Genomic DNA, 25,461 nt, shown 5'->3' with positions numbered 1-25,461 from the left:
GGTGCTCAGGTGGAGGGGCAGAAGCAGCTCCTAGCCATCCCCGGGCCCTGGACATCTTGCGCGGGCCCAGGAGGGAGCCAGCGCGCTGCGGCCGCAGCAGGTGAGCCGCGGGAGAGCCGCCTGCAGCGCCACACTCCCTCCACGGCGTGGCGCCCTGGCTCCTGCCCGCCCCGGTCCCCTGGAGGCTGGGACGGCTCAGGGTCGGGGGCGGGAAAGGGACGAGGCGGACCTGCGAGGCTGAGCCCGCACCCCTTGCCCGACCTCCACCACTCTGGAGCGGGAAAGGGCGGGAGCAGATCGCAGCCCGCACAGAGGACCACGGGCCAGGCAGGCGGCGGCGTGCTGGGCTCGGGGACCCGGGGCCAGCCTTCCGTGGAGCCCCAGAACAGAGTCGGCGCGCTCAGGGTGCGAGTTGGGGTGTCCTGGGAGGTGGGAACTGTGGCGTCCAGCGAGTCACATCCCGCCGCTACCTGAGCCTCTGAAAAGTTTTTAAAAATTACTTTCGGAACGACCAAAGAGGCTCCTACAGGAGTCGGGTCTATTTGTTTTTTTGATTCACAAAGGGAAACACATGTGGGGTGATGGCAGCTCCAAACCGAGGTTTAGTTACGCTCTTTGCTGTCACTCTGGACCTCGGAGTATCACTCGGGCTCCCCGAGATGGCTCTTGGCGAGGGCGAAAACTCCTCCCTGTGTGTGTTCTCTGTGTGCGTTCTGGAGTAGGGCTCCTTCACGGTTAGGGTGCACCCGCCACGGGCTGGGGGCTCTCAGGGGTCGGGAGGTTGTATGGCTGCTGGGACAGCATTGTGAGGGTGAGGATAGGGTCTTCGCAGGGCATCTAGCGCGGCTTGCCCGCACGGGCGGGCTGGGCTGCCTCGGTGGCGCGTCGGCTAGGCTGGCACTCGGGCGTGCTGTCAACAGGGAGGTGTGTAGCGTAAGGTGTGCGAGTGGGTGTGTGGAGAGGGCCGCGGGGGCGGGAGTGTGTGTAGCGGAAGTGGGGCGAGTGTGTGTGTGTGTGTGTGGCGGGGAAGGGTGAGTGTCCAAGTCTCCATCTGGCCGCCCCCACGCCGCCGACCGCCCAGACGCGCCGGGAAGGGCGCCCGCTCCGCGTAGCAGCTGGGGCAGGGGGCGGGCAGCGCGCAGGCAGAGGAAGGGGGGTGCCTCCGGTTGAGGATTTCTCTCGAAGCTCCCTACAGTTAACTCTGTTCCTCCTAGGGTCTACCCCCCCACCCCAAGGTGCCCAAAATACTTAAACAAACAAACAACCCAAACCTGTTCCGTTTTCGCTCCTGTATAAATAGAACAGACTTTCCAAAAAAGCAATACCGCATTCACTCTTATCACCAGCCATTTCTTTCCACCCAGTAATTCAGAAAAAAGCAGTCAGCTTCCGTGAATACATCTAGCTTTTTTTTTTTTCGCTGCCTCCTTTTGCTTGCGGTTTTGAGCTGCCAAGAAAGTGAGTAGGGGTTTGACTGTAGTGTCTCGGCTCCGCTCGGTTTCTTTCCGAAGTTTAATTTTCCGGAATGGCTCCCAAACAAGGGCTGGGGAGGCGGGGCCGCCGGCACCGGATCTTCGCCTTTTTTGGAAAGTCCGGGACAACCGGAATTCCTCCCCGCCTTGGGAGGCTGAGCCGCAGCCTCCACCTTCTCTCCTGTTGAGCAGGGGCCAAGGTGGGCTCCGCAGCACGCCCCCTCCCCCACCCAGCCCGGCGCCCGGGGCCGGGGCTGCGACTCCGGCCGCGCGCCCTGGACCCCCGCGTGGGACCCCCGAGAGGGCTGCGAGCTGGGGAGTCGCGAGCCCAGAGGAGCCCGCGGAGCCGAGCCCGTATGCAAATTGACCATGTGACGGCAAAAGCCGCCTGGCCCAGCCCTGTTCCTCAGTCCATATATGGGCAGTGACGTCACGGGCATTGAAGCCCTGCCCTTAAATACTTAGAGCAACACTTTTCCGTCTAACTGAGAGCAGCAATTGATTAATAGCTCGGCGAGGGGACACACTGACTGTTATAATAACACTACATCAGCAACTCCTGGCTTTCCAGCGGCCGGAACACAGGAGTCCGTGGCGAATAGCCGTGTTTTTTTTTTTTCTTAAAAAAAAAAAGCAGCAACTTGTTTGCTAGTTTGATTTTTGTTGGATTTTTTTTGGGGGGTGGCTGTTTCCAAGTGTGGAGTGCAAAAGGAGATACCAGCCCAGGCTCAGTTCAACCTCCCTCCAAAACGGCTTCTCTGACACTCCAGGTAGCGAGGGCGTTGGGTCTCCAGGTTGTGCGAGGAGCAAATGATGACCGCCAAGGCCATAGACAAAATCCCAGTAACTCTCAGTGGTTTTGTGCACCAGCTGTCTGACAGCATTTACCCGGTGGAGGACCTCGCCGCCACGTCGGTGACCATCTTCCCCAATGCCGAGCTGGGAGGCCCCTTTGATCAGATGAACGGAGTTGCCGGAGGTAAGCAAGCGTGTGCTCTTGGCAAACTGGGACCCGCGCGGCTTGGAGGTGGTGGGTGGGGTTCGGTGGTTGTGCGGGACTCGGAGGGTAGGGTCGTGGCTTGAAGTGGACGGTGGGGACTGCACTGGCTTTGAAGAGTGGAAATGGGGTGCAGAAGGAGCCCGCGGGAGCCAGGGACCAGTGCGCTGGAGCTGGGCGCGCGGGCAGATGCGCCAGGTGGCCAGCGAACTCGCGTGTGTGCGCCTCGGCGCGCCAAACCCAGGGGCGGACACTGGGATGGGGTAGAAGAAGCGCCCCTACGGGCTTCCGGCTCTTCCGGCCGGCTGTATTTCGGCCTCTCCTCTCGCTGGGTAGGGACAAAGTGACGGTAAAGTTCGGGGCTCCAGGGGAGAGATGCGCGTCTGGAGAGCCGAGCGGCGGAGATGCGCCGCCAGAGGAGAGCGTGCCTGGCTCCCGCCCTGGGCAGAGGCAACCTGGGGAGAATCTCAGAGCGCGCTCCTCCTGCGGCTTAGAGGCGCGCCCCCACCTGTGAGCCGCCCGGGAAGTGGAGGGGTTTGCGAGGCGGGGGGGGGCCCCGGCTGGAGGTGTTGCAGGAGGACGAGCAGCCACGGGAAGCAGCCCCCGGACTGCAGAGGGAGGCCCGCGGGGGCACCGGCGACGCTGGTTTCCTTGGCGATGCCGTGGGAAGTCGTCTCCCGCGGCCCCCGCGCCTTCCTCGAAGCAGGGCCACTGGCCTTGGGCCCGGGCGGGGACGCGCAGGTGTTGGGCAAAGCTGAGAAGGTTGGGAGGGAAGGCAAACCTACAAACTCCTTCCCTCCGCAGCTCCGGCATCCTCTCTGGCAGCCTTCCGCTGGAGCGCAGCGGGAGAGGAAGGGAGAGAAGGCACCAGGAATGGGGGTGGGGGACAGCCAGGAAATCACCGACCCCCTTCTCGGGCTCCACTCTGTGGCTGGCACTTCTGGGTCGGTGCGTGGGGTTGTCTGTCCTGTCACCCCACCCCCACCTGCATACTAGTCATGAGTTTCCCCAGTAGAGGAGAGGGAGAGAAGTCCCAGGCAGATGGGGAGTTTTTAATATTGTTGTTGCTATTATTGGGTGTTGTTACTGAGGATTAGAGCCACAGATGGCTGTTTGGAGGGGCTCAGCGGAGCTCATCCCGCTTTCCTGGAGGTAGTTGGTGAGTCTTTGACTGTCCCTGGTCGCCATAGTGGGATTCTGGGCTAGCCTCTTACCATCGCTAGGTCTCCACATCCCCTACCTGTTGGGCTTTGCTCCCTCACTGCAGAGTTGAGGTCTTGAGCCTGGGGAAGGGACCATGCCAGAGCGGGTGAGACGGGAGTCTTGGCTGCACGCTCATTCTCCACCTCCACTCTGCCTTTTCCCTTCCCAGATGGCATGATCAACATTGACATGACAGGAGAGAAGAGGTCTTTGGATCTCCCATATCCCAGCAGCTTTGCTCCGGTCTCCGCGCCCAGAAACCAGACCTTTACTTACATGGGCAAGTTCTCCATTGACCCCCAATACCCTGGTGCCAGCTGCTACCCAGAAGGCATCATCAATATAGTGAGCGCAGGCATTCTGCAAGGGGTCACTTCCCCAGCTTCAACCACAGCTTCGTCCAGCGTCACCTCTGCCTCTCCCAACCCACTGGCCACAGGACCCCTGGGTGTGTGCACCATGTCGCAGACACAGCCTGACCTGGACCACCTCTACTCGCCGCCACCACCGCCGCCGCCACCGTACTCTGGCTGTGCAGGAGACCTGTACCAGGACCCCTCTGCGTTCCTGTCGGCAGCCACCACCTCCACCTCCTCCTCTCTGGCCTACCCACCGCCTCCTTCTTACCCGTCCCCCAAGCCGGCCACGGACCCCAGTCTCTTCCCTATGATCCCAGACTATCCTGGATTTTTCCCGCCTCAGTGCCAGAGGGACCTCCATGGCACCGCTGGCCCAGACCGGAAGCCCTTTCCCTGCCCCCTGGACTCCCTGAGAGTCCCCCCTCCACTCACTCCACTCTCTACCATTCGTAACTTTACCCTGGGGGGCCCCAGTGCCGGGGTCACAGGACCAGGGGCCGGTGGAGGCAACGAAGGACCCCGGCTGCCAGGCAGCAGCTCGGCAGCAGCCGCCGCTGCGGCCGCCTATAACCCTCACCACCTGCCGCTGCGGCCCATTCTGAGGCCTCGCAAGTACCCCAACAGACCTAGCAAGACCCCAGTGCACGAGAGGCCATACCCGTGCCCGGCAGAAGGCTGCGACCGGCGGTTCTCACGCTCCGACGAGCTCACGCGGCACATCCGCATCCACACGGGCCACAAGCCCTTCCAGTGCCGGATTTGCATGCGCAACTTCAGCCGCAGTGACCACCTCACCACTCACATCCGCACGCACACTGGCGAGAAGCCCTTCGCCTGTGACTACTGCGGCCGCAAGTTTGCCCGGAGTGACGAGAGGAAGCGCCACACCAAGATCCACCTGAGACAGAAGGAGCGGAAAAGCAGTGCGCCCTCGTCCTCGGTGCCGGCCCCCTCCGCGGCCCCCTGCGCCGGGGGCACGCAGGCCGGGGCTGCCCTGTGCGGCAGCAACAGCAGCACTATCGGCGGAGGGCCGCTAGCCCCTTGCTCCTCTAGGACCCGGACACCTTGAGATGAGACTCAGTCTGACACCTGCTACTTCAAACCCGAGCCCCTGCCTCCACCCAAGCCCCATGACAAACACTACCCCGCTCACCTGCCCTTCCTCCCCTCCTTGGGCGGATGGCCTTGGTGGCGCCCAGCACCTCCTTTCTCCACTTAGAAGCAGGTCTCTCCTGAGCTGTAACCCATTTTAGTCTCTCCGGTTGACCATCAGCTGGAGGCAGTGGGGAGGCTGGGTGTGGGGGTGCCGGCCTAGAGGGCTGAGGTCCGGCCCTGCTTTAGGAGATTGCTTGACCAGGTTTTGCTTCTTATCTTCCCCTGCTTTTGACCCATTACTGGTTTTTGACCCTGGCTGTCAGAGCTGATGTGAGACTTTCTCTACAATAGGTTGGGAGATGCCGATCCCGTCAAGTGGGGACGGCAAAGACAAGCAAAGCTGATGTGCACTTTATGGCTCGGGACTGATTTGGGGGACGCTGTACAGTGAGTGAAGCATGGCCTTTATGCCACATTTCTGTGGTCCAAGAACAGTGAGTCAAAGCTTACCTAGTCGTCTCAACCCTGAAGCAATATGTATTATAAACTCAGAGAACAGAAGTGCAATGTGATGGGAGGGACATAGCAATATCTGCTCCTTTTTGAGTTGAGAAACGTACAGACTATTTTTTCAGTGTATATCCACTAGATTTTGTGTATTTTTGATGTGCACTGTTCTCCAAGTTCTGAACCTTTGGGAAAAAATTGTAAAGCATTTATGATCTCTTGAAATGAGTCAGAGGTTAACTTATTTAAAGGGGGATGTACATATATTCTCTTAAACTACGATGCATGCAATTGTGTTGGAAGTGTCCTTGGTGCCTTGTGTGATGTAGACAATGTTACAGTGTCTGCATGTAAATGGGTTGCCTTACTATGGAAAAAAAATCACTCCCTGGGTTTAGTATGGCTGTATATTTCTGCCTATTAATATTTGTAATTTTTTTTAGAAAGTATATTTTTGTATGCTCTGTTTTGTGACTTAAAAGTGTTACCTTTGTAGTCAAATTTCAGATAAGAATGTATATAATGTTACTGGAGCTGCTTTGTTTGGTTATTAGCTCTTAATAGTTGTGGAACAAAATAAATGATCTATTCTAACACAGAACCACTAACTGAAGTTCAGATAATGGATGGTTTATGACTATAATGTAAATAAATAGTTTTCAACAATATTTTTGCTGCAGAAATCATTGATGCAATAGGTGCTAGGTGGGAGTTAAAGTCACACCTGTGGAACTGCTTAAAAAAAAAATAACAAAGCATTAACCACCAGGGGGTTAAGATGCTTTGACCAAACCAGGACCTCCAAGTTTTCTTTGCTGGCCTGTGGACACCAACCCTCTCACTCCAAAGCAATCTCCATTCATAATCAAACACTAGTGTTTCGGGGATTTCCCCTCCGTGCATTAGTGTTAAAGTGGGGAGGCGTTGTTGACTCATTGTTCCGTCCTCTATAACAGCCTATAACTACTCTACGCTCCTGAGTGGGCTCCGGAAAATAAATACTTACAAACAAGTGCCCACTCGGAGACGACATATTTGTAACTGCTTTCAGAACCCTGACCAGGGCCTGGAACTCAGACGAGATGTGGCTTTGTGGAAAGAGGGCTGGTGTGGTCAAGCTGGAAATGACTTTCAGGTTCCAGGATTAGTCTCACGACCGCAGAAAAACTTTTTTGCAAAGTGCTATCGTCTCTTCAGATCAAAAATGCCCTGACACTGCTGATGACAGCATCGATGGGCTGCCAAAGGAATTACCCCAGGACTCATTTCTTTCCAACCTTCCCTTCCCAACTGGTCCCCCTTCTTCGGAAGAATCATTCATCTGGTTTATTGAGTTTAGAAGTGACTCTCAAGCTCATTGGTTAAGATAGGACTACACCAGCCTTAAGAAAATATGAAAGAAAATCCCAGTTAGATAGGTAAATAGGGTCCTATGGTACCGGATAATCACTGGCAAAAGAATACACGGTGGGGTTCATTTACTGATTGACTTCTGTAATGAGTTTAAATTCCACCAAAAATACTCAATTTATCCAGCAAACAGATCATGTCTTTGTGAAGTCGTGTTTCCAATCTGGGTCTAAATGTCATTTAAAGTCATCCAAGGCTCCTGGTTCTGGTTCCCTACACAGACATAGCCATGCTGGAGCACCCACAGTTGAGCTGCACCTGAAAATCCCTTTCTCTCTGTCCTTCGCTGCTGTGATGGCTCCCTCAGACCTGGCTGATTGGTGACTGGTATTTCAGAAGAGCTGATGGTCATGGCTATTCCTGGAAATCACCCTTGCCCCTACCAGCAGAATTTGAAACCCAACTTGTGGAGGAATTAGCCCTTTTCTTCTAGATCCCCTCTATCCCTGGTTCAAGGATGTTGAATACCTCTTTCTATGACTAACGGAGATTTTCAAAACTTCAGTGTCAGTTTTCTAGTGACTGCTGTTTTTCCATTAGATTCATTTTCCCCAGCTTTGTCAGCATGTTATCCTCCTTGCCTGTCCAATTCTGGTAAGTACACAACAATGCCACATTTTAATCATGTTTTTAACAAAACACATCCCTCACTAAGATTTCATTGTAAAAATACAGTATACCCAAGTTTTAGAAGATACATGTACTCATCTCAGGGAATTTTTAGAGCATCTCAATCAAGATAACCTAAACCACCACTTTATAAATGTCATTTAAGACAGAAGACATTTTGATGACAGCCAAATTGGTTACGTAATCACTTTCACCTTAATGTGGGCTTGGTGAGGTAAGCAGTACACCATCAGGAACACCTCACCTCATTGTTTTCGCAGAGCCAACCACGTGGCTTCTACTCTTTAATCAGATTTTGCTGTCTACTTAAAACATTCAGGACACTTCTTATAGGCCTCTCATTTCTTACTTTATTCAAGAAAAAGTCGTAGGAAGTTAAGTGTGCTCCTTTTGCTCCCCGATGTCTGCTTTTCAGGATAATGTTATTGATGTTTCATTGGTACTGTAATTTTATTAAAAAAGAACTTCTAGGCAGTAATTCCTTAAGATTCATAATGCTTTGGGGATGGTTCAATTCATATTAAAACAGGTCAATTAAACCTAAGTAAGGTTTTCAAGAGTTCATAAACCAGGTTATTTCATTTCAATATCCTAAATGATAGAGATTAAGGCAAATTGTTTTGTATATATTACAAATAGCTTCACTGACAATTTAACAGCTCAATAAAAAATTTTTTTTGTGGGAATGATTGGTATCAACATTATAATGCTGCCAGCCTAAACCAGAATTAAGAAATACCATGGGAAAAGGAAAAACCAACAAGGAAAGAAAATATTTAAATCCCAAGATTCTTTTCTTCTAGGAGCAAAGCATTTTTGTTTTCTTGTATTAGCTTATTTCCTTTAAGTTAAATACAATTTTTTTTTCAGTTACAACAGAAGAGTATAATCAGACATTAAGTATTTTAGAAGTGTTTTCAGTCACACTGTTCCAAAGCTCACTCTCAAGAAAACTACTAACTTATTTCCTTTAAGTTAAATACAATTTTTTTTTTCAGTTACAACAGAAGAGTATAATCAGACACTAAGTATTTTAGAAGTGTTTTCAGTCACACTGTTCCAAAGCTCACTCTCAAGAAAACTACTAACTTTGTTTCTGTAACTATGTGGAACTTAGAAATCACCACTTTTTAGTATGGCATAATCTTACAGTATAGACTGAACATTTAACAGTAACCAAAATGTAGAGATCATAACAGGTAGTACTGAACTTTTCCATTTTGCAATAATAAGCTTTATCTCTAAACAACTTTAAGCATGCCTTTATTTTCCAATAGTGTTACACTGATTTTAACATTCCCGAATCTGAATACTCAGAGATTCATAAGGGCTTAACAAATGATTTCCTTCTTTGACAGCAGATACCTCATATCAATGGAAGCAATCAGTGGTCAGTTTCTGTATGTAAAATTTAGACCTGCACAGTTATAGGAGTAGCACTGCCCTCGGGTTGGAGTTGAACAGCAACTGGCAGAGCCCCATGTCAAATACACTGCTTCTTCGTTGGGCAGTAATGTTAAAGTACAGGAATCGGAATAATTTGGAATAAAGTACCCACTCCAATGGAAAAAACACATAGTACTGAAAAATCAGGCTACCGTTTTCATTAATAAACAGCAGTTGGTGTAAACGCAATCCATTCAGATCAGATTTAGTAAAAATCTCATACAAGTAGTAGGTAGCTATACAATTCTGCATTGATATACCTAGAAAATTTAAAAGCTTCAGAAGTATTTATACAATTTCTCATCACGAGAAGGAATTATTGCATTTATTATTCAACAGAGGAGTTAAGTGATTAATATCATTGTGCTCATTTAGTCTTTCCTAGGGGAAGGTCTTTTATTCCACAGTACTTGCTAAAATAGAATCTATATTGCAAGACAATATGGAAATACAATAGCAGCACATGAAGTCAGTCATGACTAAGTTTATGCATAGAGGTGCAAGGTGTTCTGTGCATTTTGTCTTTGCAATGAGCATATTCTTGCCTTAGCGGCTCCCTAGAACAAGTTACATTCTGTTTTCACCATTAATTTACTCAGAATTTATGAATCAAACATTTCCCTGTTCTAATCGAACTAGATATATTGCTGTTTTGGCCTCAAGCAATTTCAGTTACTCTCTTGAAAAGCACCTTAGTTTTTTCCTTCCAAATTGCTTGTAATTGAGAACTCCATAAACATTTTCATAATGAAGTCTTTCATAATTCTTCTCTTTATTCTTCCCTGGTGTCCTATCCCCAGGATGAGTGTTTGCCGGCCACTTTCAAATATCCCAGGTTATATTATAATATATACATCATTATCAGCAATCTTTGCAAGTCAACCAACTTTTTCCTACAATTTAATTCAAAGGTGAGTATGCCATTGGTAACCACACACATTTCTTACTGTGTTATGAAAGAAATAAACACATCTTATTTTGTGAAATTTTCTAAGAAAACCATCATTTGCATATCTTGAGTCTACTTTCAAACTGAGTGGCATAAAGAGCTGCTTCAAATTGCCTCCAAGGCATTTAAAACCACACAATCTTAGCAACCCTGGAGGAAATGCTTGGTAGTATGCCTGTGTTAGGTTTTACAGCATAGTGGTATGCTGTGTTGAACAACAACAACAAATCAAGAATTTGCTTCTTACTGTTTTAAAAACTGGGAACAAAATAATCCTTCCCCCTGGGTCTCTGCCACCCGGTGTGCACAAAGAGGCAAAGGCACAAACTGTATCCCTGCCGGGAGAGCAAACACTGCACCAGCAATAGCCAATCTCCCTTTATCACACATAGTGGCACTCTATTGCCACCTGGGCAAGTCAATCAAGAGGGCTTACACAACAGATGGGCAGACTTGAATGTGTTTATTTCTACAGTTTGTTTTTATTAAAAGTTTTGTGAAAAAAGGAATCCTATAAATAGTAAAAAGGGGGAAACAGTGCTCCATGGCCTGCAATACAGGGTGTCAGTATTATCTGTAAACCAAGTAAAGCTGCTCAATCAATTAAAGGACAAAACACGAGTCACAGAGAGCACAGCACGACTGTTCATTTCCAGAGGTGGGAGTGGGAAGTGTTTAATCCCAAGTTCTGGTGCCCTAGAATGGCTGGTGGTATAGTTAGCTCTCAGTTCTTCAGCCTTGATTTTCTGTGCCTTCTCTCTTTCTACCAAAAACCACATTAGCTGAAGCAAGCCATTGCTCTCCCCTGTTGAGGCACAGGGTTGAGCTAACAATGCCAGCAGCACAGCTTGATCCCTCAGCTCCCCAGAACATCAGCATCCCCGAGAGCAAAAGTAAAACAGTCATAAACCTAGTAATTATTTTTACAGGAAGATATCGAAGGTAAATGGAATTCAACAGCTGGCTAGGGGTGTTTTACATTCAGTCAGTGGAAGCATAACAGATCCAGCCCCCCGAATCTTCTGGTTAGAAAACACAGAATTACCCTATCACTTCTTTAAAACAAAAAAGTCACTTGAGAATACTATAGTCTTTGCATGAAAAGTGAATCTGCAACAAATCTGCTCAGCTCACAGATCTAGGGGACTCTGGGGGAAGAGAGGTCTAAGTGACCATCTGTCACCCAGGGATGCAAGTGCTGAATCTTTTAGTGGATGCTGCCTGAGTGAACCGGCTGTGGCTTGCAGGCAAGGGGAGCAAAGAAATCTTGTCCTCTGCATGCATAGTTATGTATTAAGGATGATCCCCAAACCCTGAAAAAAAATACCAATCTCACGAGTAATTAATTGGGAAAGATAGCTCACTTTAAAAGCAGCTCATGTCTTCCAACCGAGCTTTTAACAAATGACCTGAACTCAGAACAATTCAAACCACTGGGTCGTGCACAGTTAAGTCAGAACTGTAAGGAGTACGTCAGGAGTGAAAAAAACCCCTATTTACTGGGTAGGATGGGGGGAGTGGAGAGAGGAGAAAACTATTTAGTGTGTCTCGTATAGAATGGGGCACAGGAGGCCAACATTGCATTATGGCTTTAGGATGGAAGCGCTTCAGAGAGTCCCTCCCTCCTCCCCCAAGCCCAAGCCCTGGTGGCAGTGGCAGTCCCAGGAAACAACCTAGCCTCGCGCCCACGCCGCCCCCCCAGTAACCGTGCCCGGTGGCTGCTGTCCAGTCGCTCGTGCTTCCATGGAAGTGGCTTCAGCTCATTCCAGTAGATCCAACGCCCAGCCTGGGGGGTGGGGGACCGAGAGAGCCCTTGTGGTGGGTCGCGGTGGCCAGTCCGCAATCTGGGAAAAGGACATTTTGGGCCCACCGCTCCTGGGCGCCAGCGGCTTCAAGGGAAGACCTTGGGACCTGGATAGGGCTCTCCCTCGCACCAGAAGTCATCGGCCTGCGGGGTCTCCAGGAGCCACACCTCTCGGGGCAGGTCACAGGCCGAGCCAGGGGCCTCCTTGGGCCTGACGGGCTCCAGCACCCGGTAATAGTGGCAGTCCCGGCCGTCGTCCGGGTCGTAGGGCGGAGCTAGGATGTCCAGGAAGGCGGCGGGCCCGTCCACAGCGTCGATCTGGTGCAGGTTGTCCCGGTGCGGCGTGAGCAGGCAGGGGCCGCTGGCCTCGGTGTACTCGGCCCGCGAGCGGAGCACGCCCGGCCGCACGGCATCCCGCTCCCGGGCCTGCAACGGCGGCTCGAACTGCTGCTCGGGCGGCAGGGCCCGCGGCCGCTGCCCGCCGCTCGCCTCCAGCTTGTCCATGCAGCTGATGCGCACCTTGCCGTAGAGCACCTTGAGCATGCCATGCATGCCCGGGTGGTCGTGCAGCGGGATGGACGTGCCGCTCTTGAGCAGGAACACGCCCAGGCTGAAGCCGTCCGTCTCATAGATGTGCATGTAGGTGACGGGCGGCAGGCTGGGCGGCAGCGGCTGCAACGTGGCCTTGCGCGGGGCGATGTTCAGGTCCTCGGCGCGGACCTCGGTCAACAGGCTCTTCAGCTTGCTCAGGTTCTCCGGGAAGCCCGGCGGCATCGGCGCCTCGGGGCCCGACGCAGCGCCGCGCTCGGAAGCGCTGCGGCCGCCCCCGCTGCCCCGGAAGGTGAGGCACGCCTGGCGGGCGATCCGCTGGATCAGGGAGGCCATGTTGTCTCGGGGCATGCTCGGCTGTTCCTCCGCGTGCCGCGGTCGGCCTCCTCCTTTCCTCCGCCCCTTGCGGTCCCCGGCGGCCGCCACGGCTGCCGGCAGCCCTGAGCGAGGCGGGAGGCCCCGCAAGTACCGGCCCGCCGGGCGCGCGGCTCCGCCAGCGCCGCCGCCGCTACTCTCAGCAGCCTCTCGCCCGCAACGGCCTGGCGCGCTCGCCTGGCGCCCGCTCCGAGCGCGCACGCGCACGGCCCACTCCCCGCACTCACGCTCCGGGAGCAGGTACCCGCCGCGCGGACGGTGCCAGGCTTTGCCTTACGCCCCGTGCTCCATTCATGCGGCCCGCACCTACGACAGTGGCCGGGCGCGCTTGGGGCTCCGCAGAGCCTACCGGGACTTGTAGTCCGGTCTTCCTCCTGAGTTTCGAGAGAATTCGCGGAGTCGACTGGAAAAGGGGAGATATATTCGGCCTGTGGACACAAAACAACCTTTTCCACGGTCACAAAGTGTCTTCTTGTTTGGAAAAAGGTAAATTGAGGGCACGTGAAGTAACCCCTTGACTACAACTCCCAGCATCCCCAGCAGGCCGCGGTAAACGCACTTCCGGCAGCTGTCCGGCGAAGTAGCGGAGGCGCTTGGCTATTGCAAGAAACAGGGCAAGAGGGTCGTTAACCTTCTGGCGCCGCCCGGGCCTCGTCAGCCCTCTAAGGTCGCCTGTCTTTGGCCTTGTCCCTGGGAAGGAGGCTGTGGCGTCAGCCTTAGCTCCTTGTAGCCGTCTGGGCAGCGGTGTCTGCCAGTGAGGTTGTAGGGCGGGGCTGTCGTAATTGTCTAAGTTTCTTAGGAGGTGAGGGGGTCGAGTTGGTCCCTGGTGACCGCCAAGTTACTCAGCACAGCTGGGGCCAGCTGTTGTTTGCATCAGCGCCTGGTGACGCTGCTTTTTTGGTTACAGAGCACACTCGTTTTTTGCTGGGAGGACTTGCGAGGCCATTTGCTGCTGTCACAGATTTTTGTATACCAATTGTTAGCAAACTTTGGTTTGCCTGAGAAGCACCTGCTTCAGGGAAGGGAGTTTGTTTTATAAGTGCAGATTCTGGTTTTCGCTAGAGGTCTGTTGACTAGATGATTGTGAGGCGTCCTAGCAGAAACAATGGCGTGCAGCTATTGAGAAGTTAGTTCACGACACAGAGGTATTGTTCTCTGAGAAGTGTGCTGACTTTTGGCAGAAGTAGATGATGCCTGGAAAAACAGGACAGTAGATACCATAACTTCAAACTTAACCTGAGTTTGAAGTCTTTTTGGACTTTGAAAGCTAAACATGGGTTTCTTGCACATTTTGTATTTGGAGTGGCTCGGTAAATCATCTCTAGTTGAGATAGGCCTGCTTTTTTAGTGGGTTATGTAACCTAATGAGTACTCACAATATGCCAGGCACTGTGTTAAGTGCGTTATGTAATGAATGTTGTACTAGTTAATCCTCACAGCAGCTCTTGAGAGGTAGGCACTGTTGCTATTATTGCCAGTTTGCAGATGAAGGAAGAAGTTACAGGAGGAGAGTGGCTAGTAAGTAATCAGGTGTAAGTACCAAAGCAGAAATAGTTCCAAATTTACCAAGAACAGCAGCTTGAATTGGTATAAAAAGCACCAAATGGGGAGTTATTTTTCCAGGCTACCGTGCCACTTAACAAGCTGTGTGTCTTTAGGCAGTTGCTAGCCTTTCTGGTCATCACTGTATTCGTCGGTAAAATCCTGGTGTTAACAGTTCTGTGAATCTTAGTTATTTATGAGAAGCCCCTGGGGAGCTTCGCAAAATTAAAAATTTGGGGGTCACACCCCGGAGAATCTTATTCAGAAGACCTGGAGTAAAACGTAGGGTTTTTATTTTTAAGGTGTGCCCCCAAGAGATTCTTGATAATCAGCCCAGTTTGGGAACCACTGCTAAATCTGTAGATAGTGAGCTCGCTCTTAATAGTAGGTGTTTCTAATTAAGAGGGTAATTATTTGCTTTCTAAAAGAATTTTTGGGGCTGACACTATGGCACAGTGGTTAAACCACACTTGCAACTCTGGCATCCCATATTGGAGTGCTGGTTTGAGTCCTGACATTCCGCTTCTTATCCATCTTCCTGCTAATGCGTTTGGGAAGGCATGTGCTGCCCACATGCAAGCCCTGGATGGAATTCCTGGCTCCTGGCTTCAGCCTGGCTCATTCCTGGCTGTTGCAATCATTTAGGGAATGAACCAGCAGATTGATGATATCTCTCTCTCTCTCTCTCTCTCTCTCTCTCTCTCTCTCTCTCTCTCTCTCTCTCTCCCCCTCCCTCCCTCCCTCCCTCTCCCTCTCCCCTCCCCCTCCCCCCACCTTCCCTCTGTCACTTTACCTTTGAAATAAATAAATAATAAGAATTTTAAAAAGGTAAAAGTTGTACTTAAAGACCAAATACTGAAGTGGAATTTGAGTAAATACTGAAATGGAATTTGACTGGTCTTGAGACTCAGCCTCAGGATAGAGATTTTAAAAACAGAATTTTTTTTTACAGGTTAAACCATCTACCTGGTTGAACCATCCCAGAGGTCCTTGCTACTCATCCTTTGGTATAAAAGTTCAAAGTTTCCAAAGACTACATCTATCAGAAACGTCTGAGGGTATTTGTCCAAAGTACAGACTCCCAGATCATGTCAACCCTGTTGCATCTTTTGCACATTAAAGTGTTTATGTACTGCTGAGGGTCCACAGGGCATGTGATATTTTTTAGGTCAGACGCAAGCTACCTCCATAATTTCTGGTGATGTTTCCCTACAGAACTTCACTAATGGATGAGATTAACTCCAGGGGATTTTGCCTTTTTTTAAAAAAATTATTTTATTTTATTTGAAAGGCCAACAGAGAGATCTTCCATCTACAGGTTCACCCACTAAATGGCCACAATGACCAGGGTGGCAGCAGGGGCCCAAGTACCTGAGCCATCATCTGCTGTTTTCTCAGGTACATTAGCAGGGAGCTGAATCAAAATATGGGATGCTGGCATTGCAAGTGGTGGCTTAACCAGATGCCCCACAATGCCAGCTCCCAGGGGCTCTTGCTTAAGAGCCTCTGCTTTGCTGACAGTAGCACTGGGTTTCTGTTAGTATTAACATCCTTCCTTTAAATGCTCTTTATTCTGTATTCCTCAGTGTGGCGGTAAGCACAGTGAAGACCAAAAGAAATTCAGAAAAGGGGACAGACAAGAAAGAAGTGAGGATGAACAAGCACTAGGAAAATACATGGCAGAAACAAGGCTTGGGAAAAGCTGGGGTAGAGGGAACTCATCACTTGATAAATAGTAAGTATCCACTGGATGCCAAGTATCGCTCTAGGCTTTAGGGACACCGTAAGGAACAAGGTGTGAATTCACAAGCAGTTTACCTGCAAATATGTGTGTATGCTTGGGAGGAAGGTATGCTGTGATTTGTCTTTGTACCCCAAAAGTTCATGTCAGAAACCTAATCCCCAAATTCATATGTTGAAGGTATTCAGAGGAGGGGCCCTTAGGAGTCATTAGGGTTAGTTGAGGTTATCAAGGTGGGGAAACCCCCCTGATGGGTTAGTGACTTTGTAAGAAGAAAGGACACCTGCGTTGACTTGCCCCTTCTGCCTTCCCACGTGATACCCTCTGCCACATTAGGAAGCAGCGAGAAGGCCCTTACTGGGTACTGGGACTGTGTTCATGGGCTCCCTAGATTCCATAATTGTAAGGAATAAATCTGTTCTTTATATATTACCCCGTCTCAAGTATTGTGTTGGAGCAACAAAAGACATGTTGCTAAACAGTATGAATAATTGAGCAGCAAGATTTCAGAGATAATTTATGGAGACAATGAAACAGCGTAATTGGGCAGTATGATATGTGTGTGTGTGATACGTTACTTCCAATAAGGTTGTCAGGAGTGAGCAGAGTAACAGTTGAATATTAAGGAGTTGACTGTGGGAAAATCTGTGGTCAGAGCATTCCGAGATCAGGAAACAGCTTAGGGTTTGTTAAACAGTGCATCAAATCCATGACTTTGACCAAGTAGGGAGGAACTTGGTACTAATGGGGAAAAGGATGCAGGTCTGTGGGATTAGACTACATGGTGAGTTTCAGGTTTTCTGGAGGGGAAGAAGTTGGAGAGGCAGGGCAAGGGCCACATTATGTTGGCTATATAAACCACAGGAGGGTTTTCCAGGAGGTCGTAGGCTGTGGAAGGGAGCTGGGTTTTATTACTACATTATTAGTGTATTGAGAAACCTTTGGGTAGAGGAGTAACTTGACCTGTTTTACATTTTTTAGAGGTGGGTGGTGGCACAAGTGTGATAGTGGGGAAACCCAGAGTGGAGGCAGTGTTGCAGAGGAAAGTAGAAAATCAGTGTCAAGGTTGGGAATCTTGCAGATGCAGCCGATAGGACTTGCTGCTGAACTGTTGCTTTGGCAATCTCCTTCAGGTTAAATTCTCTCCTGATTTTCTCTTTCATGAGTTGACAGTTCTGTGGTTATAGGGAAGACTAGTAAGGCTTAAATCCCAGCTTCTCCCCATGTCTATTAAATTTAGGCATGAGGGAAGCACACAGAAGCATGCGTAAAGCTGAGATTTTTCTTCCTTGGGACTGGAAGAGCCCCTAGCCTATATCAGTTTAATGCCACCTGCTCGTGTGTATGATCTTGTCTTTCTTTGGGAGCTAGACATGTATCTTTACTTGTCATCCTTCTTTCCTCCACTTTATGATGACTTAGTTTTCCTTAATTCACAAGATAAATCATCTTCGATGTTTGTACTTTTTTCAGAATTCATTTTGTCCATCTCTTTTGGTCATACTAGGACCAGTTGAAAGAGTATATGTGTATGGGCCGGCGCCGCGGCTCAATAGGCTAATCCTCCACCTTGCGGTGTTGGCACACTGGGTTCTAGTCCCGGTCGGGGCACCAGATTCTGTCCGGGTTGCTCCTCTTCCAGTCCAGCTCTCTGCTGTGGCCAGGGAGTGCAGTGGAGGATGGCCCAAGTGCTTGGGCCCTGCACCTGCATGGGAGACCAGGAAAAGCACCTGGCTCCTGGCTTCGGATCAGCGCGGTGCGCCGGCCGCAGTGCACCGGCTGCGGCAGCCATTGGAGGGTGAACCAATGGCAAAGGAAGACCTTTCTCTCTGTCTCTCTCTCTCACTGTCCACTCTGCCTGTCAAAAAAAAAAAAAAAAAAGAAATGAATGTCAAGTTATGGGAAAAAGTAAGTAGTTGCAAAACTAGAACTGGAGGCATGGCTTTGTCACCAGGTAGCCCGTTGACCTCACTAGACCCCAGTTTCTTCTCAGCCCATATGCAGGATGGAGACAATTACAAGAACAATTCAGACAAGTCTAAGTTTACATATATCATTTGTCTAAAAGTTATTATACTATAACCTGGTTATCTCTGTCTGTTTCCACCAAGATCTTGAAAGTAACTGAGCTGCTTCCTACTCTGGTTTAACCTTGAATGTTATCTGTCATCATGTCACTGTGGTGCATGGGCTGCCTAGTTAAGTAGACCAAGCCTAGGGGTTTTTCGTGTTCGGGTCAGATTTGGGGTATGCACATTGCAGAGGATGTATTAGGGTGACACAAACCAGAGACATCATTTTCTGTCATTCTGTAGACCAGAGCATGTAAAAGTGGGGTGGAAACTGATTTTTGTTTTCCTCTTCTTTTCCGAGGTATTCCTTCAGGCAATGGGAGGCAAGAGAGAAAGGAAGTAAAGGTTAGGAGCATGCAGAGGGAGGTCAAGCAGGGGAAGGTGTGATCTTCACAAGTTATTACTGAAGATAAATTTTTGCTCTGCTCAGCCTGAAGCACTGCCAAAGGTCAGGTATTATCAGTTTGGGAGGTGATTTAAGATTATAACTTCCCCACTACCAGTTTGATATCAGAGTTCTCCTCTTCTCCTTTAAGCAGTGTGTTTATTATGACGCCCAAAATAGTTGTGAACTGTAAATTAAATTCAAACACACTTTACCTCTCTTAATTAACTACCCCCCATCTCGTGCCCCCTCCCTTTTATTCCTTTAAGAAGACATCAGCTATCTCCACCTCCTCCGCTTCCCCATCTGTCCTTTTCCTCCTAGCTGAAAGAGATATTTTTTTACTTTCTATTTATTTTAATTAATGGATTTGAATCACAAGTGGTGAAACAGTTGATGTTCAGCTTCAAGAGGCAGTGAAAGGGAAAATCATCTTCCTTCACTTTCCAGAAAAGAACTGTATGTTCACTGCTGGTGCCTGCCTGAAAAATGACTGCGAAAGGGGCAGGATAGCGTTCCGAGCTCTGTGTTCTACAGGGGGCAGATGCCATAGTCAGAATAAAGAGGAGTGAAGTCTCTTTAGAATGCAACTGTGCTTTCTTGGGAAATGGCCTCCCAAAAGGATGCATAGTAAATGGTACTTTATGGTCATGGACCATCTATTTTGGATCGGATCTCCTGGGGACTATATAGAGGATGTAATTAGTTGTTTGAACACTGATTAATAAAACCCACCGTAAGTTCATTATATGTCTCTCTTGTTGGACAAGGCAACAAAATATAATACCTTTTATTTAAAGCCTGTTCTGGAGTTTTCATCTTAAAATACATGCTGGGGCATTTGGCTGACTTGACATAAATAGGGACGGTATTACATGTGTTTCCTCGAGGAAGCAAAATGACATTAATCGAGACTTTTTTTTTGAGAGAGAAACAAGCAAAACCTTGTATTCATAGGTTCACTGTTATGGCATTTTAGAGAAAATGTGAGAAATGACAGTCCAGTTTCAATGTGGAGCAATAGGAATGGACATGGAAGAATAATGGACTTGGGCTGGTGCTGTGGCATAGTGGGTAAAGCCACCGCCTGCAGTACTGGAATCCCATATGTGTGCTGGTTCAAGTCCTGGCTCTCCACTTCTGATCCAGCTCTCTGCTATGGCCTGGGAAAGCAGTGGAAGATGGCTAAGTTCTTAGGCCCTTGCACCCACATGGAAGACCTGGAAGAGGCTCCTGGCTCCTGGCTCTGGATTGATGCTGTTGTGGCCCTCTGGGGAGTGAACCAGCAAATGGAAGATCTCTCTCTCTCTCTCTCTCTCTCTCTCTCTCTCTCTCTCTCCCCGCCTCTGCCTCTGCCTCTGCCTCTCTGTAACTCTGCCTTTCAAATAAATCTTAAAAAAAAAAAAAAAAAAGAAGAAGAAGAATGTACTCAGGGGAGATCAGTGTTACTCCTGGTCCTGGCAACTCTGCATCCCATCTGATTTTGGGCAACTGATTTACTTCTTGGAATGCGAGTTCCCTTATGTATAAGGTAAAGAATTTGGTTTAGATGATTTTTGAGAGAGAGAGACAGAGACAGACAGACACAGAATTCCCATCTGCTGGTTTAGTACTCAGATGCCTGCAACAGCTGGCTGGGAAGCGAAGCACTCAATCCAGGTTTCCCATCTGGTTGCAGGAACTGAATTACTTGGGCTATCACCGCTGCCTCCCAGGGTCTACCCCTGCTGCCTCCCAGGGTCTACCCTGGGAGGACGCTGGAGAGCTGGAGTCATGAACAGAAACTGGGAATCAAACCCAGGTACTGCCATGTGGGACACAGGAGTCTTGACCTCTAGGTAAAATACCCACTCACTCCACAAAAGACACTTTTCAAATGTACTTTTGAAAATATAACATGGAGAGAATAATCAATAACATGCATACAATGACTGCTCTCTTAAGTCTGTGTTGTCTCTTTTATGTATTTTAAAGTGTGTTTTCCTGGATATATAATTTTCAGTGTTTTTTATGGAGAAACTTCTTTTTTCCTTCTAAGCATAAATTATGATGCAACGAGAGTGCCATATATTGCTGTTGGGAAAAGCAAAACATGCCTTGAGTTAACTACACATTTCAACAGGACATGCTGTGGTAATTGACAACCAACATCACAGTGCATAGAAATTCCTGTAAGGCAGCAGAGCTTTGGTTTAATTAGATAATTAGCCCTGGTCAGCCTGTAATAACTGCACAGGCAATTAGCAATGACTTTGGGCTGCTAAAGCCCATTTTTCCTCTTTTGTGTTCTTTTGCTGTCATTAACAACTCGAACTACTGAACAATTTATATCTTCACACTAACAATCTACTTTATTATCATCAAACTCTTTGCAAAGGATAAAGCAATGAGATCTGACGTTGGTTGTACAACATTAAGTAATTATGTTAAGTAATGCCATTTATTTGCTTAGCCATCCTGCTGCCATATTATGTCAGACAAATAGGTCTTTTAGAAGCCAGTGCACACTCCATGATTTTGATGATTGCTTTATTTGTCAAACCCAAGCAACTAGCAAAAGATGTACCTCAATTTGTAGTTCTTTCTCAGTAGCTTTCAGTAGACTTGAATAAAAAAAAATTCTACAAGTCTACCAAAACCAAGACTCTCAAAAAAGAACTGTTATTTGTGGCTTAATGGTTCTTGTGTATGGAAGCTTAAGTTACCTTTCAGTAAATGAAATCCCTCATTTGCCTGTCTTTTCCTATTTGGGAACAGTTTTCAGTCTCAGAGAGGACAGAAGAAACCATTAGGTTTTTCCTCATATCTTTCCACTTCAAGTCTTTCCCATCCATCTACTGCTTCTTAGGGGGATGGCAGAATAGATACAGAAAAAGGCAGTTGAAAGGGCTTTCAGAAGAGGAGGAGCAGGAATTACCAAAAAGTGAAGGTCACCGCTAAAACCCTAAATATGGATGTCACGAACATGTTTGTGTTGCTCTGATTCTGGGCATATAAATGGAAACACTTCATCACATTTTGATAAGAAGTGGGTTTTGAATATTTATTTGTTTATGAAGCAGAGAGGAGAGAGACAGGTGAAAACAGAGTATCCAAATCCACTTGTTCACTGAAAAATGTGCATTTTAAGCTTCTAAGGCAGTTTGTATGCCAATAAAGATCACTGGGAATAGCAGAAAATGGTCTGATCCTATTAGAATTTATAAAGCCCCCTTAATATACAGAGTATCCTTAGTGTTCTATTTATTAATAATCTAATAGGATTTGGGAGATTAAATACAATGTTGGAAAATTAGCCAATTAATATTGGCTGAGGAATTAATTCAAGAAATGTATTATTAATTAAATGTATAAACAGAAATTTCTTATTAGAATATGAACATTGGTTTAAACATTTAATTTCTTATCTTGTGACTTCCCATCTGGCTGATCTTGGAATTTTTTTTTTTGTCCTGGTAATGCAATAACTAGCAATTAGAGTTTCAGAAATGCCAGTTTTAATCACAACTTCCACTACCAAAATAGAAAAACTTACATGAACTATATAAAGCCTCTTCATTTTATTCAATTGACTGTTTTGAAAAATTCATTTAAGTAATTCAGAGTCAGGATTAATATATCCTAGCAATGTTAAGAAAATAGTCCACATCCTTCCAACTTAAGGACATTTTGGTGCTTTGAATGGACACAGTAAATCACTGGCATTGATGTTTATGTCATCCAAAAACTGTCTAGTAGTCAGCTCACATTGAGAAGAGATTCTCAAGTGCAATGCTCTGGACCATTGGGGTTGGTTGAGTCTCTGTTGCTACGGCCATAAGTATCTCCAATGCTGCCAAATATCCCTGTGCCAAGGGTGGAGGTATAAAATCTCCTCTGGTTGAGAATCAGTGATACAGAATAAGACTTTGGCATTTTTTTCTTTAAAAACTTTTAAATATAAAAAACAAAGTTCATTGAATTTAGATGTCTAGATAGTCTTGTAACTCACGTCTTAGTAGAGACAAAATAGTCAGAACCTTGGTGAGTTCTGATTTAGAATGATTTCAGGAGCCACTCTAAAAAAGCCTCCTGCTCCCAGATTCTAATTGAACTTCCCTAGTGGTCTGCTATAGTGTTGACAGTTTCTCCTCTTAGAAGTTTGTTCCTTATATTAAAATACAAATATTCCTGAGAGGAGTATTCTTTTACACTAAAACTTAAACTTCAATTTTCATTTAAAAGCTATCATATTATTAATACATGCCCACCTTTCTGCTTATGACAAAGTCTTTCAGAAAGAGGACCAGAAGAAAATTACCTGGGCATCAAGAGTTGGGGTGAGTGGGAAGCAAGCATTTTTTGTGGGAAAAGGAGTGAGGAAAGAGGTAGAAAGCACCAAAGAGATTCTTCAGACCATAATTTTAATTGGTTAGCCTGAGATAGTTTGCCATGTTTAAGTGTTTGGGTTGTTTTTCTTTCTTTTATTTTTTATTTTCATTATCATTTTGTTATATGAAAGTCAGAGACAGAATTACACAGAGAGAGGAGAGGCAGAAAGAAAGAGAGGTCTTCCATCCGCTGGTTCACTCCCTAGCTGACCACAACAGCTGGAGCTGCGCCGATCCAAAGCCAGGAGCCAGGAGCTTCCTCTGGGTCTCCCACCTGGGTGCAGGGGCCCAAGCACTTGGGCCATCTTCTGCTTTCCCAGGCCCTAGCAGAGAGCAGGATTGGAAGCGGAGAAGCTGGGGCTCGAACTAGTGCCCACATGGGATGCCAGCACTGCAGGTGGTGGCATTACCCGCACATCACAGCGCTGGCTCCTGGGTTGTTTTTCTAGTACTTCCTGAATCTGCAAATCTTAGTTTTTTTATTTTAAAAAATATTTATTTTTTATTTGAAAGAGTTACAGAGCAAAGGGGATACACACACACACACACACACACACACACACATGGGGCGTTGGGGAGAGATCAATCCCATCAACTAATTCATTTCCCAGATGGCTGCAATGGCTGGGACTTGACCAAGTGAAGACAGGAGCCAGGAGCTTCATCTGGGTCTTACCTTATACATGCGTGGCAGGTGCCTAAGTACTTGGACCATCTTCCCTTTTTTTCCAGGCCATTAGCAGGGAGCCATCTGGACATAAACTGGTGCCCATATGGGATGCTGGTGTCGCAGGTGGCCACTTTACCTGCTCTACCACAGTGCTTCCCCCTAATTCCTGTTTTTTTTTTTTTTTTTTAAAAAAACATGTTAAGAAGCAACCAAGGTGTTCTTCAGTAGGTGAGTGGATAAACTCTTGTACACAGAGACAATGGAGTATTTATTTTTCAGTACTTAAAAGGATTGAGTTATCCAGCTACAAAAAGACGTGGAGAAAACTCCATGTTATTAAATGAAAGAAGACAATCTGCAATAACTACACACTGCATGATTCTAACTAAAGACACTCTGGAAAAGGCAGAACTGTAGACAGTAAAAAGAGCCATGGTCATCAGGAGTCAGGGGAGAGAGAGGGATGTGTCAGTCGGAACACAGGGGATTCTTAGGAGAGTGAACTACTGTGTATGAGATTATAATGGTGGATACGTGTCATTGTGCGTTTTCCCAAATCTATAGGACATATACCATCAGGAGTGAGCTGCAGTGTAAACTGTGGCATCTGGGTAACGATGTGTCAGTGTAGTTTCCTCAGTTGTAACAAATGCCTGATTCTGGTGGGGAATGTTGGTAATGGTGGAGACTATGAATGGAGCAAGGTATATATGGGAACTGTCTGTGCCTTACGCTGTATTTTGCTGTGAACCAAAAACTGCTCTAAAAAACAAAATCTATTAAAAAAAAGTTTACAGATAACATAGTAGTAGTTTTTCAAAAATGTAGTTTCTTTGCTATTCTGTGTTGGATATACCATGTTAATTTTGAAAAGTTACTATAAATGAAATGAGGTTAGGAGAAGTATTGAGTAGATCATCTGGTATCTAAGTCTGAAATCTGCGCTGATGGAGGGGGAGAACCTGCTTTTCCTCCCTTGTTGGCTAACAGGTTAGTGGCTGGCAATTTCAGACCTAAAATATAGATCAACAGATGGATGCCATGGTGGATGGCCCTACCTGTGGAACTCACAACCTCTCATCAGTGTATGTTCAGGCTGATATTCAATTAAAAAAAAAAAAACCATGAAACTTCTGAATGATTGTAAGACTGCTCCATTACAAGGAACTTTCTAAAGCACAGGGAGGACGTGGATGTACGATGGCTGGCGTACTGGAGGTGGTGCCTTAGCAGCTGCCTCCACTGCACTTCCATGTCGTCCACAGGTTTTCACTTGTCCAGGCTGGGTTTTTGTCTGGTTGCCTTTCCTTATGGAATTACTACATCATGGTACCCAAGCCATGGCCAAACTCTTAAGGATAGGTTCTGTTTTTCTTTTTCCTATCTAGTGTCCATTGACTCTATTTCCTCACTTCTTCCTAAAATGAGGGGGCCAAAAGTGCATTGCAGATCATAGTTGGGTTTAAACAACGGACATCTCTTTTTCAAGAAGCTGCACAAAGCCTGATTAATATCAGTGCTTCACCACTCACTATGTAAAGTTATGAACTCCTTGACTAGTTACTGATCTTGTACTTTCTTAGTGGTTTAATTCAACCTATTTTCAAAAGTCAAACTGACCATCAAAGTAGAAACGTTGTTTGTCTCACCATTTCTTACTTTTGGTCTATATAGTTCAACATTCTGCATCCACCTCACCATTTGCTAGCTTCCTTTCCTCAAGCTGGACTAGAAGTTCCTCTTTTGTAGTTTGACTTATGTGTACTATGCAAGCAGTTGACATATCTGACTGACAAATGTTCCTACTTGTCACATTTGGCATACTTATCTACTATTTTGTTTTTACTTCTTTCAATCCAGATTTTCCTACCTGCTTTAACATCTA

The 25,461-nt window shown here is 47.4% G+C and overlaps 3 protein-coding genes across 8 annotated transcripts in view; 2 read left to right on the top strand and 1 right to left on the bottom strand.

Moving 5' to 3' along the window:
- EGR2 (early growth response 2) overlaps positions 1–6,301 on the top strand; it is a 169,499-nt gene extending 163,198 nt beyond the window's left edge. For 5 of the 6 annotated variants that reach the window (XM_089314087.1, XM_089314086.1, XM_089314088.1 and 2 more), the window contains 2 exons: positions 2,343–2,451; positions 3,842–6,301. In XM_089314087.1, coding sequence (XP_089170213.1) covers positions 2,343–2,451; positions 3,842–5,100 — 1,368 coding nt within the window. In that variant the 3' untranslated portion in view covers positions 5,101–6,301. Of the gene's footprint in view, positions 1–1,922; positions 2,243–2,342; positions 2,452–3,841 lie in introns of those variants that run through there. The other variant, XM_008270083.5, reaches the window with a different exon arrangement.
- Positions 6,302–8,913: 2,612 nt separating this feature from the next.
- ADO (2-aminoethanethiol dioxygenase) lies at positions 8,914–13,133 on the bottom strand. The gene has a single exon (XM_008270085.5). The coding sequence runs from the start codon at positions 12,770–12,772 to the stop codon at positions 11,960–11,962; it is 813 nt and encodes a 270-aa protein (XP_008268307.2). The 5' UTR covers positions 12,773–13,133; the 3' UTR covers positions 8,914–11,959.
- LOC127484203 (uncharacterized) overlaps positions 12,419–25,461 on the top strand; it is a 187,356-nt gene continuing 174,313 nt past the window's right edge. Inside the window, exons 1-2 of the mRNA XM_089313623.1 lie at positions 12,419–12,665; positions 12,749–13,282. Coding sequence (XP_089169749.1) covers positions 12,419–12,665; positions 12,749–13,282 — 781 coding nt within the window. The remainder of the gene's footprint in view (positions 12,666–12,748; positions 13,283–25,461) is intronic.

This window comes from Oryctolagus cuniculus, chromosome 15, assembly GCF_051225735.1.
Source record: "Oryctolagus cuniculus isolate XC-2025 breed Fujian yellow rabbit chromosome 15, ASM5122573v1, whole genome shotgun sequence".
Classification (NCBI taxonomy): domain Eukaryota; kingdom Metazoa; phylum Chordata; class Mammalia; order Lagomorpha; family Leporidae; genus Oryctolagus; species Oryctolagus cuniculus.
The sequence above is the reverse complement of the archived record's forward strand: the minus strand, read 5'-3'. Positions and strand labels throughout refer to the sequence as shown.

Coding starts and splice junctions, on each gene's coding strand:
- ADO (XM_008270085.5), bottom strand. CDS start 12,772: ATGCCCCGAGACAACATGGCCTCCCTGATCCAGCGGATCGCCCGCCAG.